The 17,788-nt window shown below is 39.7% G+C and overlaps 2 gene segments (V, D, J or C); both read right to left on the minus strand.

Annotated features, from left to right (window-relative positions):
* Positions 1-1,425: 1,425 nt before the first annotated feature.
* Positions 1,426-2,960, minus strand: LOC101002715. The segment is given in 2 exon segments: positions 1,426-1,766; positions 1,858-2,960. Coding segments are annotated over 2 exon segments (384 nt in total).
* A 6,730-nt stretch (positions 2,961-9,690) lies between these two features.
* Positions 9,691-12,445, minus strand: LOC101000630. The segment is given in 2 exon segments: positions 9,691-11,518; positions 11,692-12,445. Coding segments are annotated over 2 exon segments (495 nt in total).
* Between the last annotated feature and the right edge of the window lie 5,343 nt (positions 12,446-17,788).

The raw sequence follows: 17,788 nt of genomic DNA on the forward strand, positions 1-17,788 counted from the left end.
ACCCTGCTTCGATAAATTCAACTTTTTTATTACACAAATAAGTGAGATTATGTGGTATTTGTCTTTCTGTGTCTGGTTTATTTCACTTGACATAATGTCCTCCAGGTTCAACTGTGTCATCACAAATGGCAGGATTTCTTCCTTTTTTAAGACTGAATAGTATTCCATTGTGTATATATGCCATGTTTTCTTTATCCATTCATCTAAGGATGGGTACTTAGGTTGATTCCACATCTTGGTTATTGTGAATAGTGCTGCAATAAACATGGGAGTGCAGATATCTCTTTAACATACTGATTTCATTTTCTTTGGACATATGCCCAGTAGTGAGACTGCTGGATCATATAGTAGTTCTATTTTTGGTGTTTTGAGAAACCTCCCTACTGTTTTCCATAATGGCTGCACGCTACGGAATTTACATTCTCACCAACAGTGTGGAAGAGTTCCCTTCTCTTCACCTTCTCACCAATGGTTGTTATCTTTTGTCTTTTTGATAATAGCCAACCTAATAGGTTGTGAGGTGATATCTAATTGTGGTCTTAATTTGCACGTTCCTGATAATTAATTATATTGAGCATTTTTTATATACCTCTCAGCCATTTGTATGTCTTCATTTGAAAAATGACTATTCAGGTCCTTGGCCTATTTTTTAATCAGGTTATTTGGGTGCTTTTGGTATGTGAGTTTCTTAAATATTTTGAATATTAACCCTTCATCAGATGTAGAGTTTGCAAATATTTTCTCCCATTCCATAGGCTTTCTCTTCACTCTGTTTATTGTTTCTTTTGCTGTGCAGAAGGTTTTTAGTTTAATATAGTACCATTTGTCTATTTTTGCTTTTGTTGCCTGTGCTTTTGGGATCATATCCAAAAATTCCTTGCTCACAAGAGATGAAAAGCTCTCTCCTGGGTACTATGTTCGCTCTTTGGGTGGCAGGATGAATAGATGCCCAAACCACAGAATCACACAATATGCTTTTGTAACAAACTTGGACATGTATCCCATGAACCTAATTTTTTTAATGGTCTCAACCGGGTATGTAACATTGCAAAATTATGATGATGATGACATTTCACCTTGGTATAAAAAGAAATGTCTGTTGAAAATAAACCCCTTTAAGAAAGAAAGAAAGAGACAGAAAAGAGAAAGAAAAGAAAAAAGAAAAGAAAGAAAGAAGAAAAGAAAGAAGAAGGAAGAAGGAAGGAAGGAAGGAAGGAAGGAAGGAAGAAGGAAGGGTCATGGATAATGTCGTAGTGGTGCATGATTTCTGTTGTTCCTTCTTTATGACCGGTTCTTAGCCAGTGCAACATCAGACAATAAACACTGAATGAGGCAGGTTCTGGTTTAAACTGTAGTTTTACTATAATAAGTAATTATATCCTGGATTTTCGATGGAGGAACTCAGGCTTAAATCATCGGTTACTAGACTCAAAGTTTGTGTTCTGCTCCCCCTGCAGCCCCTATCAGTGTGTCTCTCACAGCACAGAAGTACAAAGCGGAGTCGCTCACAAGGGCAGATGGTTTCTTCAGGTGGAAAGAGGTTTGGCTCTTGTTAAATTCAGCTTCAAAGCCATAGCTGCCTTTAACCAGGTTGTCCCCTGTGATGTATTTCAGAAGGAACTGGAGGCCTTGGTTGGGGTATTGAACATACCAAAAAAGATAAGGGTTTCCAGAGACTGAATAGGTGCATTTCACAGTCAGAGGATTCCCTTCGGCGACCGTGACCTGATCTTCTGGCTGAGTCACCAACTGAGCTCTCAGCCCACCTGTAAATTAATCCAAGCTGCATCAGTGAAGCTGCTGAAGAGCATGTAAGTGGATCATGCGAGTGGAAAATGGGAAGGGTATATTACTCACTCAATGTGAAGAGCATCGCAAGCGTCGAGATGCGCGCAGAGGCCATGGCTCCAGCTAGGCTTACGGCGGGCGGGGTAGGGGGGGGGTCCTTTCCAATCCACCTCTGCTGGAGATATTGCCCCACCCCAGAGAGTGGGCTCTTGAAGAGGAACCAGCACCCTTATGTAAGCACGGGGCTTCTAGAAATGGCCCTTCTTCAGGGCACTGGTGCTTCCCAGCACCGGTATCTTCTCTCTGTGGAGCACACTTCTGGTCCAGCTCCTCAAAGCTCTGTGGGGAGCAAGACTGCTCCTCCTCCTGTACCAGGACGTTACACTGCATCGCCCCCTAGAGCCCACACGTAGGACCAGCGACTTTACTGTCAAGTAGCTGGTGCTTCCTGGCCTTATCCCCGGGCCAAACTTTGGGTGGTTACACGCTCCATGAGGGACATAGGGAGCAAATCAGGGGTTCAAAGGAGAAGAAATAGAAGTTTGTGGATCAAAGTGGAAAAGATTCAGGCTGAGTGGACCAAGCTGTAAATGATTTGTGCTCTCTTAATGTAGAGACAGAAAGAAGGGAAATAGAATGAGAAAATGCACAGAAAAGGAAAGGAAAATATAGCTTTGCATCAAGAGGGAGAGAAAAATTTTGAAAGAAAGATAAGAAAAAGCAAAATAGGAGAAAAGAGTAAGGCAAGAGAAGATAAATGACAAGCGAAAACAGGAGCCTTGCTCTTCTCGTTAGAAGTAATTCAGAGCTGGCTTCTGTGTAAACCTCTTTGACCAAACAATAACTCAGATTTTTCTCTAGGTTGGGCCTATTAGGAGCCCATCTCATAATGATCTTTAGTGCAAAAAGAAACTTGAACCTTCTCTTTAAACATTGCTAGAGAGAGAAAAGTAAGAAAAGGTTTTATAAATATATTTGGAGCATTTGTCATATTAAACAGTAGATATAAAACAAAAAATGAAACTCTGAGAAGGGGTTGAAAAATAGATGCTTTACACATGCAGAGGCTACTTAAAACAGACTTCAAATGAAGTACATATTTAGTAAAAAATGTATAGTTAACTAAACTTGATGTATTATGATGGTGAAAAGGGGCTCATTGGAAAGGGAGGACATGCTGAAGTTTTATACTTAAAAAAAAGGCCACAATAACAACAGAGTAAGTCTTTGATAGATTTTACTTTTAATGTAAAAAGCATGTATCAATATAAAGAAGTCGTTCCTCTGATTTGCCTTCTGTTTCTTTTGAATAGTGTGCAAATAATGTTGACTATATATTCTGAGGAAAGGATAAAAAATCTCTTTGCTTTGAATCAGAAAAAAAGTGGAACATAATTCTTTCTAAAAGGTTTGCTAAGGATCTCACACTTTAATCATTGAAAACCTAGCCATATAATAATGCTTTCCTTTGGAATTGGTAAGGTGTCTTTAAACAATAATCTGCAAGTTCCAGAAAGACTTGTCATAAATGGAAACATACAGTTAATTTCTTCTTTCTTCTCTCTCTGCCTCAAGCCTAAAATGAGTGTTAGTGTCTTTTTGAGGGTTCTGGCAATCATCTCGAGAAAATCATTGAAAAAAAGCTTAACAAAATGAATATTTTTAAATGTATGTGCAAAATTTAGGGAAAACTACAAGGGAAGGTGAAGCACCTGGGGCTAATAACAGCCAGAAGATTTCACCACTCCTAGGCCCAAAGGGATGGGAGAAGATGCAATTACCCTAATCTCAGGACACCTGTAACTAATCACAGGCCAAAGGAGACATGACCCCTTAGAGTCTAAATACCTCTTCTTGACCGTATTCTGGGTAGACCCAACAGGAGCTGTGGCACTACAGTGTACACAGAACTGTGCAGGACAACCTTAAAGAAGGGTCACGTATGCTTCCTCTTCTCAAGAATTTCATTTGATTAAAAAATAAGATTAGGCCAGGCGTGGTGGCTCACGCCTGGAATCCCAACACTTTGGGAGGCTGAGGCGGGCAGATCACTTGAGGTCAGGAGTTTGAGACCAGTCTGTCCAACATGGTTAAACCCCGTCTCTACCAAAAATACAAATTAGCTGGGCATGGTGGCACATGCCTGTAATCCCAGCTACTTGGGAAGCTGAGGCAGGAGAATTGCTTGAAGCTGGGAGGCAGAGGTTGCAGTGAGCCCAGTTTGCGCCACTGCCCTCCAGCCTGGGCGACAAGAGTGAGACTCCATCTCAGAAAAAATAAAGAAATAAAATAAAATAAATAAGATGAACACACTTTTAAGCAAGCAACAACCTAAAATATAATATGCCTAAGAAGTAATACAAGCACAAGCATACCAATTTACACTTATATCCAATGGAAATATTTGGATGTTATTAAAAATTTGCATTTAAGAGTCAATCTTATGACACCTTGGCAAAGTTTCATGACAATTGATATTACTAAAATGTCTTTTATATTCTGTCATCAGCAATCTGCTCTTCACCTTTTTTCTTTTTTTTTTTTAAACAGGGTCTCACTCTGATGCCCAGGCTGGAGTGTAGTGGTGCCATCTTGGCTCACTGCAACCTCTGCCACCCGGGCTCAAGTCATCCTCCCACCTCAGCCTCCCAAGTAGTTGAGACCGCATGTGCACACCACTCCTGGCTAATGTTTAGTATTTTGGGTACAGATCAGGCTGGTGTCAAACTCCTGAGCTCAAGCAATCCACCTGCCTTTAGCCTCCCAAAGTTCTGGGATTATAGGCATGATCCACCACACCTGGCCACTTGCAAGTATTTAACATGGAAAAAAACTACTCAATGGAAATGTTGTATCTGGTTCAAAATGTGTAAAGGAGAGATGTGAACTGTTTTAGAGTCCCAAAGGTGTAGAAGTCACAGGAACACAGATGTTTCCTCAACATAAAGCATAATTGCTTTTCAGCTCACAGCTACCTGGAGTTTGAATGGACAATATGGGAGCCGCAAGAACCCTCCTGCAAGAAGCTGTTGTGAAAATATTGGCAATTCCCTTGATGTGATGCTGTTGAGAAAATCAAGCATCGCATGGGCAGATGGTCTAGATTGTCTTTCAGAACTTCTCCTCCTGAGATTCACACTTTTTTATTTTTAGTTTGGTGTCTTTCTGTTGTAGAGAAGCTCTGAGAATGGGTGTTTTGTTTGTTTTGTTTTGTTTTATGGGACAAGAATAAAGGGAAAAAAAACATGTGATTGGCAAATTATAGGCACCCAGTAAATAACTGTCAGATGATTGAAACTTTAAATAAGTACACAGAGCTACCAGAAATCCAAGTAATGAGAGGCCATCTTATATGCAATGCAGTAAGAGCTCTGTTTCCCTTCATTCATCACAAACAGTTGTCCTTCACAGAGAGGCTTCCTCATCCAGGGATCGACTTAAGAACTGCCTTGGCATTCTGACAATTCCAGGAGAAAACCCCGTGAATCCGTTGATCCTCACAAATCACTTTTCAGTGCCTGTTAAATGTAAGATACCATTTGCATTGAGAAATAAACAGAGGAACAAGACATAATCCTTGCCCTCAAGAAACTTACCATCCATTTTGGTAGATGAACACTTAGGGGAAAAACTACTAACAATCTGAAGTAAAATGTGCAAGAATTATATTAATAGAAAAATCATTACAGATATTTCTTGCAAATGAGAGAAGAAAGAGTTTCATAAAGTTTCAGAAATTTAGCCAACTAGTTAAAGACCAAGTTAGTCTAGTTAGTTCATCTTGTAAAAGGGACATGGATATACTACACAAGATGATCCCCCTGCATGCAAAAAGAAAATCATAACATTTAGTATTATATTTATCTCAAACTTTCCTAATTTCTATTTTTGTTTGTTATACACACAATCATAAACTATGAGCATATAAATAAGCATATGTTGGAGGAGTAACATATTTTACTGATAATAGCACACAGTCAAACACTTTGGGGATCATTATACTATAGCAGCACAGACAAGGGAGAGAGTCGTCAGTTGAAGAAGTTATAGAGGTTGGGCTAGAATCTGAATAAAGGGAGAAAGAGGGCATTTCAGGCAGAGAAAATAATCTGATAAGACTCATACAGGAGATAATGCCAACAGGTCTTACAGGCTAGAGAATAAACTTATTTGGTGACCCAAAGGGATAGGGGATGTAGCAGCAGAAAGTAAAGCAGAAGTTTCATTGGGTTCGTAATATGACAGCTTTACTAAGAAGAGGGTACCTCTATTTAGATTGGCTGTCTTTGTTTTTGTTTCTTTCTTATATATAAAATTAAAAAGCCTGAAGGATTTTATTTATGGAATAATAAAATCAGAGATACATTTTGAGATAATCTGGTAAAAGAATGTAGAACAGTAGGAGAGAAAATGGCTATAGAAGATTATCCATGGAAAAATTCAGTTAAATACTAGAACAAAGATCATGCAAAAGATGTTACAGATGAATTTGTGAGTGATTATGTGTATTTTTTAAATCTTCTATTTTATTGTTCAGGTGTTCAAAACTGAGTCCAAAGGGAATGCTATTCATCCATGAGAGTCCCATTGACAGTGCCTTCCCCTTATGTGGTTTAAGACAGTATTATCCCTTTCACCAAAATCATCATCATTACATACATTTCGAAGAAAGCAAAGTTTTAAATCATCTGTAAGGGGTAAAATTTCAATACATAAAAGTAGATGCTCAAGGAGGGAAAAAATAAACTTTTATTTTTCATAACTATATTTAATTTCTATTTAAAGCTATGTTCTACCAGGTATCAGAAACCAAATCTCAGTCAAACCAGAGTTTTCCTAACTTTTCCTGAGATTACACCTAATTTCTAGACAATTTATGTAGTTCCAAGATATCACAGGGAAAATAAATGTAAACTGGACCTTGAGATCATTATCTATCTACACAAGCAGTCTGCAAAATATTTTAATTCACATCTGACTTTCAATCTCCCCACACAGTTTATTGCTGTGTTCTTGTCCCAACTATATCCACGCTATCTCAAACCTCTGAAAAATACTACATTTTTTATATCTTCTCCCTGTGCCTCTCCACATTGTCTTCCCTCTGTGCATGTTTGTCTCTGTGTTCAGATCTCCCTTTTTTATAAGGACATCAGTCAGTATTGGCTTAAGTCTCATCCTATTGACTTCACTTTAATTTTATCACCACTATAAAGATCCTATTTCCAAATAAGGTTGCATTCTGAGGTACTGAGGACTAGGACTTACCCATGTCACCTACTCGAAAAAAATATCCTTGTGGGGGGCAAGGGACAAGGAACATAATTCAACCCACAACGCTAATCCTTGGAAGAAAATGAAAGCAACACAGCCTTCCAAATACCAACCATTCTCTGCGGCGCCATGATTTTCAGAAGGTACAGACAATTACCATAGGTGGTTTTCATGGCCCTGTCAAAAAAAAAAACTAACAGTGAAGTCAGATGGTGTAGGACACAGTAGCAAGCCACGGCAAGCCTTTCAGATTTCTCATGGAGCCAGTGACAGACACAGATACCTTTCAATTTATATATATGAACTCCCAGGCTTGGGAGTTAAAAAATATATATATATTCTCCTGTGGATGTTTCTGTCCTTGTCACCACTGGGGAGCTTCAAAATGTTATACCTTTAAGAATGGGACTTCGGCCGGGCGCGGTGGCTCAAGCCTGTAATCCCAGCACTTTGGGAGGCCGAGACGGGCGGATCACGAGGTCCGGAGATCGAGACCATCCTGGCTAACACGGTGAAACCCCGTCTCTACTAAAAAATACAAAAAACTAGCCGGGCGAGGTGGCGGGCGCCTGTAGTCCCAGCTACTCGGGAGGCGAGGCAGGAGAATGGCGTAAACCCGGGAGGCTTGCAGTGAGCTGAGATCCGGCCACTGCACTCCAGCCCAGGTGACAGAGTGAGACTCCAATGCCAAAAAAAAGAATGGAACTTCATGGCTGCTCTCTTTGTTGTAAGTGCATCAACTGCATTTTCCTCTTATTTCACTCTCTTTTTCCATTTTCCCCTTTGGATAATAACACCTTTAGAGTTCTTCATGTGAACCGGAAAAAATCTGGTAGAAGACCAGTTGTTGACGGTTTGAATTACAGAATCAAAACACCAGAGTAAAAGGTAAGGTTTTCAATATACATATGCAGACTCATGAATGAAGGCACAGCCTGTAACCAAAGGGAATTTTCTGTCTCTGGTCCCTCTTGCCAAAGCAATGAGGTCACACCCGTGTTCATAATTTATTGAGCCACTACAGTGCAAACAGAACTGTGCAGGACAACCTTAAAGAAGGGTCACATATGCTTCCTCTTCTCAAGAATTTCATTTGATTAAAAAATAAGATTTTTTAAATTACGCTTTGGGAGGCTGAGGCAGGTGGATCACTTGAGGTCAGGAGTTTGAGACCAGTCTGGCCAATATGGTTAAACCCCGTCTCTACCAAAAATACAAATTAGCTGGGCATGGTGGCACGTGCCTGTAATCCCAGCTACTTGGGAGGCTGAGGCAGGAGAATCGCTTGAAGCCGGAAGGTGGAGGTTGCAGTGAGCCCAGATTGCACCACTGCCCTCCAGCCTGAACGACAAGAGCGAGACTCCATCTCAGAAAAAATAAAGAAATAAAATAAAATAAACAAGATTAACACACTTTTAAGCAAGCAACAACCCAAAATATAATATGCCTAACGAAGTAATACAAGCACAAGCATACCAATTTACATTTATATCCAATGGAAATATTTGGATGTTATTAAAAATTTGCATTTAAAAGTCAATCTTATGACATCTTGGCAGTTTCATGACAATTGACATTACTAAAATGCCTTTTTTCTTCTGTCATCAGCAATCTGCTCTTCACCTTTTTCCTTTTTTTTTTTTTTAACAGGGTCTCACTCTGATGCCCAGGCTGGAGTGCAGTGGTGCCATCTTGGCTCACTGCAACCTCCACCACACAGGTTCAAGCCATCCTCCCACCTCAGCCTCCCAAGTAGCTGGGATCGCAGGTGCACAGCACTCCTAGCTAATTTTTGGTATTTTGGGTACAGACCAGGCTGGTATCGAACTCCTGAGCTCAAGCGATCCACCTGCCTTAGCCTCCCAAAGTGCTGGGATTATAGGCATGATCCACAGCACCTGGCCACTTTTTTTCTTTTAATCGAGACAGGGTTTTGCTGTTACCCAGGCTGGAGTGCAATGGTGCCCTCATGGCTCACTGCAGCCTTAACCTCCCTGGCTCAAGCGATCTTCCCACCTTAGCCTCCCAAGTAGCTGGGACTACAGGCACATGCCAACACACCAAGCTAATTTTTTCTCTTTTTTATAGAGACAGGGTTTTACTATGTTGACTAGGCTGGTCTCCAACTCCTGGGCTCAAGGGATCCTCCCACCTCAGCTTCCCAAGTGTTGGGATTACAGGTGCAAGCCATCATGCCCATCTTGCCCTTCACTTTTTATTCCAAATGTCAACATTTGCTGAAAGTCTACTGTGTAAGCAAGCAATTGCACTGTACGGTTCACTTCCTGAAGCCCTCCTCTGTTACTAAAATTCTGCCTGAAAGGAAGTAGAGAATAGTGGTTAAAGCCTGGAGACCTGGTAATATGGTTTGGCTCTGTATCCCCATCCAAATCTCACCTTGAATTGTAATAATCCCCGCATGTTGTGGGAGGGACCCGGTGGGAGGTAATTGAATCATGGAGATGGTTTCCCCCATGCTGTTCTCATGATAGTGAATGAGTTCTCACAAGATCTGATGGTTTTATACATGTCTGGCATTTCCCCTGCTGGCACTTCGCCTTCTTGCTGCCCTGTGAAGAAGGTGCCTTTCTTCCCCTTTGCCTTCCGTCATGATTGTAAGTTTCCTGAGACCTTCCCAGCCATGCAGAACTGTGAGTCAATTAAACCTCTTTTCTTTATAAATTACCCAGTCTTGGGTATTTCTTTATAGCAGCGTGAGAATGAACTCATACACCTGGGGTCCAAAATCTGAAATTCCCAGATCAAACCTGGCTGAGCAAAAAAATCATCAGCAGAGCTTTATGGAAAATATAGATTTCTGGGTCCCACCCCTACAAACCCTGATTGAGTTTATCTAGAATATGGCCCCGCAAGAAAACAAATCCAATTTTCACAAATCTTCTGATCTAGGAGGATAAAATATATTAAGAACCATTGGGCTACCCTAAGGCATTGGTCTCTAAAGTGGGAGGGACACATCTGGGATGGGAGGACCAAGCTAATTGACAGGGGTGTGGGAAGAATGCATTGCAATAAGTACAAATACTTCCATTTGCATTTGTTTTTAGTTTAAATATTGTGAAGGAGATTCAGTTTTACTAATATTTCATATACTCACTGACTGGCCCCCCTCAACGGGACTGTATGCTAGATTATAAGCAAAGTATCCTGAGGCAAGGATTGAGGTCCCAAATGCAGGGCTGTAGGTAGCAGCCAGTCACTCATTCATTCCTTTCTCACTTCTTATTACATCATCCAATGTTAACTTAACCACCCTTTACAAAATGGACTTGTTTTGAAAGTATTGCTTCAAAGAAACTGAAGCTAGCAGACAGTATTTAAAAGGTAAGCACGGACAGCAATGAGAAAATTAGTTGACTGACCCTGGTGGCTCACACCTATAATCCCAGTGCTTTGGGAGGTCAAAGCAGGAGGATCACTGGAGGCCAGGAGTTCAAGGCCGCAGTGAGCTATGATCATGCCACTGCACTCTGGCCTGTCTGAATTTTTTTAAAAGAAAAGAAAATGGAAGGGTTGACCTGCCTCTTACTACTATCGCAAGTTCATCATCAGTCATTTTATGAGGGAAAAGCAAAAATAATCTAATCAGATCTCAAAAAAATGAGTCAAAAGTGTTTCAGATATCAAGAAGACTGTTTGAAATAATCACCATTTAAAAGCATATTTTCTGGGCTGGGTGCATTGACTCACACCCGTAATTCTAACACTTTTGGAGGCCGAAGCAGGAGGATCACTTGAAGCCAGGAGTTTGAGACCAGTCTGGACAACACAGAGAGAACTCATGTCTACAAAAAGGAGGAAAATTCACTGGGCATGGTGGCACATGCCTATAGTCTCACCTACTCAGAAGGCTGAGTCCCAGCTACCCTTGAGCCCTGGAGTTCAAGGCTACAATGAGCTATGATCATGCCACCGCACTCCAGCGTGGGTGACAGAGCAAGACCCTATCTCAAAAAAAAATTAAAAGCATATTTTTATAGACATTTGTTAATATATAGTGTGTGTCTGGACTCGATTTTTTTTCCTAATAGCAGTACCAAATGAAAAAGCTTGGGTAACACTGAATTAAGGAAGAAAAAGTTATTGCTCGTCTGTTTTGCCTCCTGCAAAGGCTGTGATCTCTGTTTCTGTTCAGCTCTTCATGGGTTCCCTGCCTCTGTGTCCTCCACAGCACAGTAGTAAACAGCAGCATCTGCCTCCCGCACCTGGAGGATGAGCAGCGATGAAGAGAATCGTTCATAGGTCATGTTGTATCGTCCCTGCTGAGAAGGCTTTGAGCCCTTAACAAGGAGTCTTGGTGCACATCCCGGGAAGTGAAGGTACCAGAAGAAGTTGTAAGCATTGGACACAGAGTGATTACAGAAGATTTCCACCGTGGCTCCCTCCGAAGATGCCACTGTGGAAGGCTGAAACACTTGGTCCTTGCTTTCTGCAACTAGGAAAACAAAGAGGGCTGTCACTTTAATGGTACTATTTGGTTTGTTGATTGCCCCTTAGATACAGTGAATATTAGATCTGACTTCTCTGTTTTTCTATTAAAAATGAGTCCAAATTTTAAAACAATGTCCTACACTTTTACAAAACCAAATAGTGAAGGAGCCTACTCACCATTCCAGAGAGAGTTGAGGAGAAGTCCCAGCCACACTGTCCCCAGAGTGCTCTGCAGAGCCATGGCCAAAATGCAGTTGGTCTCACCAGAAAGCTTATTTAAGACTATCTGTTTTGCATTTTTTTTTCTTTGTGTCAGTGACATCATCAGCCAGAATCTACAGCCTTTAGAAGGGCTGCTACAGTTGTGAGGCTGCATAGTAATGACTTCACTGTGCTTTGTTCTGAGAAATTAATCTTAAAAGGGAAGGCAACCTTTATAAGGTCACTGTGGTTGTGCAAATTTAGTATTCAAGGAGCTTCCTTTCTTCTCTAAGGGTATTAGGAGTCACATAATTAATGGGGGCACTGCTCCATTATACAAATTAAAGTGATATATTCACACAAAAAGTATGCTAAATCCCATCACATATGACATGATGACCTGCTAATGTGTTTAAAATAATTAGCGTGAAATATTAGTAGCCGCAGTAGATAAGAAACGAATTTTTTTAAGGTACAAAAGTTACTGTGTAAATATGCTGATCAAAATTTGACTCCTTGCATTCAAGGTGATCTTTGGAACAAATATGGGGAAAAAACGTCAGCTGTACTTTTTCTGTAAACAAAAGAAGCAAAAACTGCATTTGGAGATAATCTCTTTTGGTATGGTACCTATCCTCATTTTGCAACTTGACACTGTTATTGTTATTAATATAGGGCTTACTACAAAGTTCTGTCTCCGGCTTTTATTATACTGTACAAGTTTCCTTGGGATTTTACTTGAAAAAGAAGAGGAAACACAGTTTGCAGCAATTCGGCGTTTATTATACAGTAGGGCTTTTATGTAACCTCCGCCACCTAGTGGACTACATGGGAACTCACGAAAAATAATTTCTCCATGCACCCCCTAAGACAAGTGTTCACAGCTTCTCATATCTTCAAGAGATTTTGTGTCCTTTGCTTTTGTTCAATTTCTTTATCCTTATTCAATTTCCATAGGAATATGAAGGCTATCCAAATGAAATAATTGCCTTTTGTAAAAGCCTTCTGATTACTAAAAGATGTTCTTTATTCAGGTGAGTGGCTATTAAACATATACTTTCATGGAGTAACACACTTCTCTTTGGATGGTTGCTTTATGAATCCCCTTTCCTTTCTTAAACAGTCTTCTAGGTGAGAGGAAATCTGTTTCTTTCCTAATCTTTTCTCTTTTCTTAATGAGAGAGTCCTTAATAATGATAAGATGAGCCAGGAGCAGTGGCTCAAGCCTGTAATCCCAGCACTTTGGGAGGCCAAGGTGAGTGGATCACCTGAGGTCAGGAGTTCGAGACCAACCTGGCCAACATGGTGAAACCCCGTCTCTACTAAAAATATATAAATTATCTGGGCATGGTGGCAGGCACCTGTGATCCCAGCTACTCGGGAAGCTGAGGCAGGAGAATCACTTGACCCCGGGAGGCAGAGGTTGTAGTGAGCTGAGATCGCACCACTTCACTCCAACCTGGGCAACAGAGCAACACTCCATCTAAAAATAAAAAACATAATAATGATAAGATGATCATTTAGGTCCAACAGAAACCTTGTATTTATATTTATGACCTCAAAAAGCTTCCAAATAAAATACAGAATTCCAAAATGACTCTAAAATGAGGATAGAAAAAAATCAAAGGGAAGTGGGCACCAATTTATTTAATGGAAGGACTAAGATCACTACTATGATTAATTTGAGCTCTGAAATTTCTGACAACCAAAACACAGAGCGGAACACAAAAGGAATACAATTGTACAAGTAAGCTGATTAAGCCTTCAAGCAGCTTCTTACTGAAGCCAAGTAGTACAGAGCTATAGATAACTTAAAACTCTTTTTAGATACTGGTTATGTACTTTTGGTTCAAAGTAGCTACTGCACAGTATTTCAGCATGCACCACACTTACTTAGGCAATCCCCTAGGGTGGAATTATAGGCTGCCTGTAACTCCTGCAAACACAGCAATTAACATTTTTTTTACATTTCACCTATTAACTATGTGATAATTTCTCTAGGGTATGTCCCCAGCAAAGATTGTTCAATCATAGTACATACACATGCTCGATTTCACTGTGGTAATGATTGAAAGTAGCTACAGCCACTTACACTTCTACCAGCAGTGCATGAGCATTCCAGTCTTTCCATAACCTCAACAACACTTAGTATTATAAAACTGTCTACTTTTACCAATCTACTGAGTATGGAATCTCAAATTGCATTACTCTGATTATTAGTCAAATTGAGCTATTTGTATTTCCCCTTTCCCATGTTATCTATACAAAGGATTTCACACTTTAAAATTAGTCCTCTAGTGTTTCTCAGTAAATCATAAGAGTTTCTCATATATTAATTTTTGGCTGTATCCAAAATCACAAATATCTTTTTCTAATATGGTCCCAGTCTACTAAGTTTGTCTATGGTGTCCTTTTTTTAATGGAAGTCCTTAATTTTGAAGGAATCAACATTATCATTTTTTTTCACTTTATTGAGCTTTAGGGATTTTGATTTAGAAATCATTCTTCACCCCAAAGCCACAAATACATTTTCCCACACTGTGTTTATTATCTTTCTAGATTTGTCTTTTACATTTAGGTTTTAATTCATCTAAAATTTACATCTGTAGAAGACCCGACTACTTTATTTTTCTCCATAGAGCAGGACAGTTTTAATAGCACAATCTACTAAATAATCCAGCATTCCCTACAGATTTGTGGCATCATGATTATCATATTAGAGTTGCCTATGAACTTGATTCACAAAGTTACCTATTGAACTTTCTGAGTTTTATATTCATCTTGTTGTTTCCTTCTGCAATACTACTATACTATTTTTACTGTCTTAGCTTTAGCAAGATCCTCTTCTTGTCAGTCAAATATTCAGGTATAATTTAATAAAATCTACTTAGCTAATTTAAGCAGAAAAGAAAGATATTAAGATATATTAAGTAGATCACACACTATCCAGCAGAGATAGGCAGTGAGAATTCAACACTATACAGCCAAAAACAATGTTTAAACACAGCACAGGGAAATCTCTAATCAATCAAATCTCACACTGCTCACCTTAACACTACAAATTCACTCAACCAACAACAAGAACACTCAGTACTGAATATACAAAGCCCTTCCATTGCTGCTCGGAAAGTCCGAGGCATAGTTCCTACTGTATTAGCTATTCTTTCATTACTATAAAGAAATACCTGAGACTGGATAACTTACAAAGAAAAGAGGTTTGACCGGCTCACAGTTCTGCAGGCTTTACAGGAAGTATAGTGTTGGCTTCTGATCAGCTTCTAGGGAGGCCTCAGGAAGCTTACAGTCATGGTAGAAGGCAAAGGAGCAGCAGGCATGTAACATGGTGAAAGAAGGAGCAAATTGGGGGTGGGGGATGCCACACACTTTTAAATGACCAGACCTCACAAGAACTCATTATCACAAAGACAGCACTAAGCTATGAGGGATCTGCCCCCATGATACAAATACATCCCATCAGGCCCCACCTGCAGCACTGGGGATTAAATTTCAACATTTGAGTGGGGACAAATATCCAAACGATATCATCTGATGTATACACTAAAGAATATATCTGCAAACATACTACTGGAGGAAAATAACGAAGAGTAGTGCTGATAGTGGCTATCCCTGTCTTGCTTCTGACCAAAAAGAGAATGCAGCTACAATGTCTGCATTATCGAAGCTTCCTTTGTAGCCTAATACATGCCCAATTTTTTAGAATGTCCATTAGTGCTGGAAAAGAGTGTGTATTTTCTGTACATCCCACAAAGTTCCTTTTGAACATATTTCAATCCACTTCTATCTCCAAAATTCTGTCTCCACAGGGGGCTCAAAATCAGTATGAGGAGACAAGTGGAGAACAGATGGTATGCCTTCCTGCTCCAATATTTTCTCATCTCTTCACCTTAACCTTTTTTCTCATCCAAATTTTCTCTCCTCTCTCCAAGTTACAAAAATAATAGGTCTCATCTATGAAAGGAGAAAAATTAATTCAGGTGGAGAGAGACAAAGAAAGAAATAAGAAGGATGGAGATCTTGGTAGTTTCACAAGCAGCAGCCACCCAAAATGTCATTGTATAGCTTGAAAAGACATTTTGAAATGATCTATATCCAACATACCTGGGACTTAAATACAATATTTATAACAAGATATAATTCTAATTCATTTGAATTCCTCCAAAATTCTAAGAGAACTTCACTGGTTTAGGACAGTGATTAGAGAAGAAAATAACACCAAGTAGGATTCAAAGAAGAAAGAATAGGCTTAATATTACATGGAGAGGTATCTGGGGATAGTGTGGGAGATAAATAAAGTAAAAAGTGCTAAAACCCCCAAGATGGCAAAACGTAACATACAACAAAAATGGGACTTTATCTGTCAGTTATTCAAATAGACTCCAATAAACTCTATTGAAAAATAATTACTTGCTGTAATTGGATTTTGTGGGAAATGATGAAGAGACTGTGCTCTGTGAAGAAAATTGATTGAGGCCTGACAGAATAGCATGAGTGAGGTCAGTGAGAATAGCAGCATAATGATAAAAAACCAAAGGCAATGACAACACCAAAAAAAATTGTCAAAATAACTTATTCTGGCCAAGCACAGTGACTCATGCCTATAAACCCTGCGTTTTGGGAGGTTGAGGCAGGCAGATCACTTGAGGTGAGGAATTCAGGACCAGCCTCACAACATGGTGAAACCCTGTCTCTACTAAAAATACAAAATTTAGCTGGGCATGGTGGCATACGCCTGTAATTTCTGCTACTCAGGAGGCTGAGGCATGAGAATCACCTGAACCCAGGAGAGAGAGTTTGCAGTGAGCCAAGATCGTGCCACTGCACTCCAGCCTGGGTGACAGAGTGAGACTCTATCTCAAAAACAAACAAATAAATAAATAAATAAATGCATAACTTTTTCTGAACTCTGGAAATTAACAAAAGACTTGCAATAATTCAAGAAGCATTTACTCAAGAAAACTGGCTGTATCTAGATAAGAACAGTGAGCAGCAACTTTGTGGTGTTTAAATTTGCCCTGTTCTCTTCTTCCTCTCCCCAGCTCTCCAATAGCCTTGAAAACCAACAGCACTGCCACAATGTTGAGAAACAGCAGCCTTGAAGCTACTAGAGAGGGCAAAGCTGGTTTGGAGCTCCTCAAAAACACTGTTCTCAGAGAATTGTCATTATTTGACCTGCCTGGCACACTCCTGCAACTTCCATTGGCAAGACTTGCCTCTGTTTGATCTTATTCAGAACTTTCTCATTGCAAACAATCTTTCTGGAGGAAAACAATAAGCACCGATTATTTAACATTGCCACTGCCTGAGGAGATGATAATGGTGGAACAAACAAGAAACTGACCAATACACTTAAAGGAAAAGCTCAATAATGAAATGTCCATAGGGGGCTTTGAAAAACTCCAACATATTCCTGAAACTCTAGAAAGCACAAGCACACAGAAGGCTGTATACATGCCAAAGGCCATTTGAAGACATAGGAAAGATTTAAGAAGTACCTAATATCTCACCTAAGACTGACCTTGAAGCTCTGTGATAGCAAGAAGTGAAGGCTAAGGCAGAGTTGCAAACTGCCTGGCTAAATATTGAAGGTCCAGTGAAACCCACATACAAAGCCCATCAGTGAAGGATAAGAGACCTACTGGTTCCAGACATTTAAGGAAATCTCTGTCTAATCATTAGCTGACCATTAAGCTAAACAAGCAGAGACTTTAATGGCCACACATGACAAAGAATACAGACTTTACAAATGTGTTCAGGAAAGTCAGTAAACAAACTGGTAGCAAACACAATAACAAGCAGCAGCAACAAACACCGAGGGAGTGAGTGACATTTCCAGAGTTGCCACTTTATTTGAAATATTAATATCCCTCAAAAAATGATAAAATTTTAAAGATAAATAAATGAATAAAATGTCTCAATGCAAAAGTAAAATAAAATATCCATATCCAGTTTTCAACAAAAAAAAGATAAAACATGCAAAGAAACAAGAAGATATGGTCTACAGAAAAGTCAAACAAAAAAAAGGAAAGTTTAAGGAAGCTAGATATTGAAATTA

This window comes from Papio anubis, chromosome 7 (assembly GCF_008728515.1).
Source record: "Papio anubis isolate 15944 chromosome 7, Panubis1.0, whole genome shotgun sequence".
NCBI classification, from domain to species: Eukaryota; Metazoa; Chordata; class Mammalia; order Primates; family Cercopithecidae; genus Papio; species Papio anubis.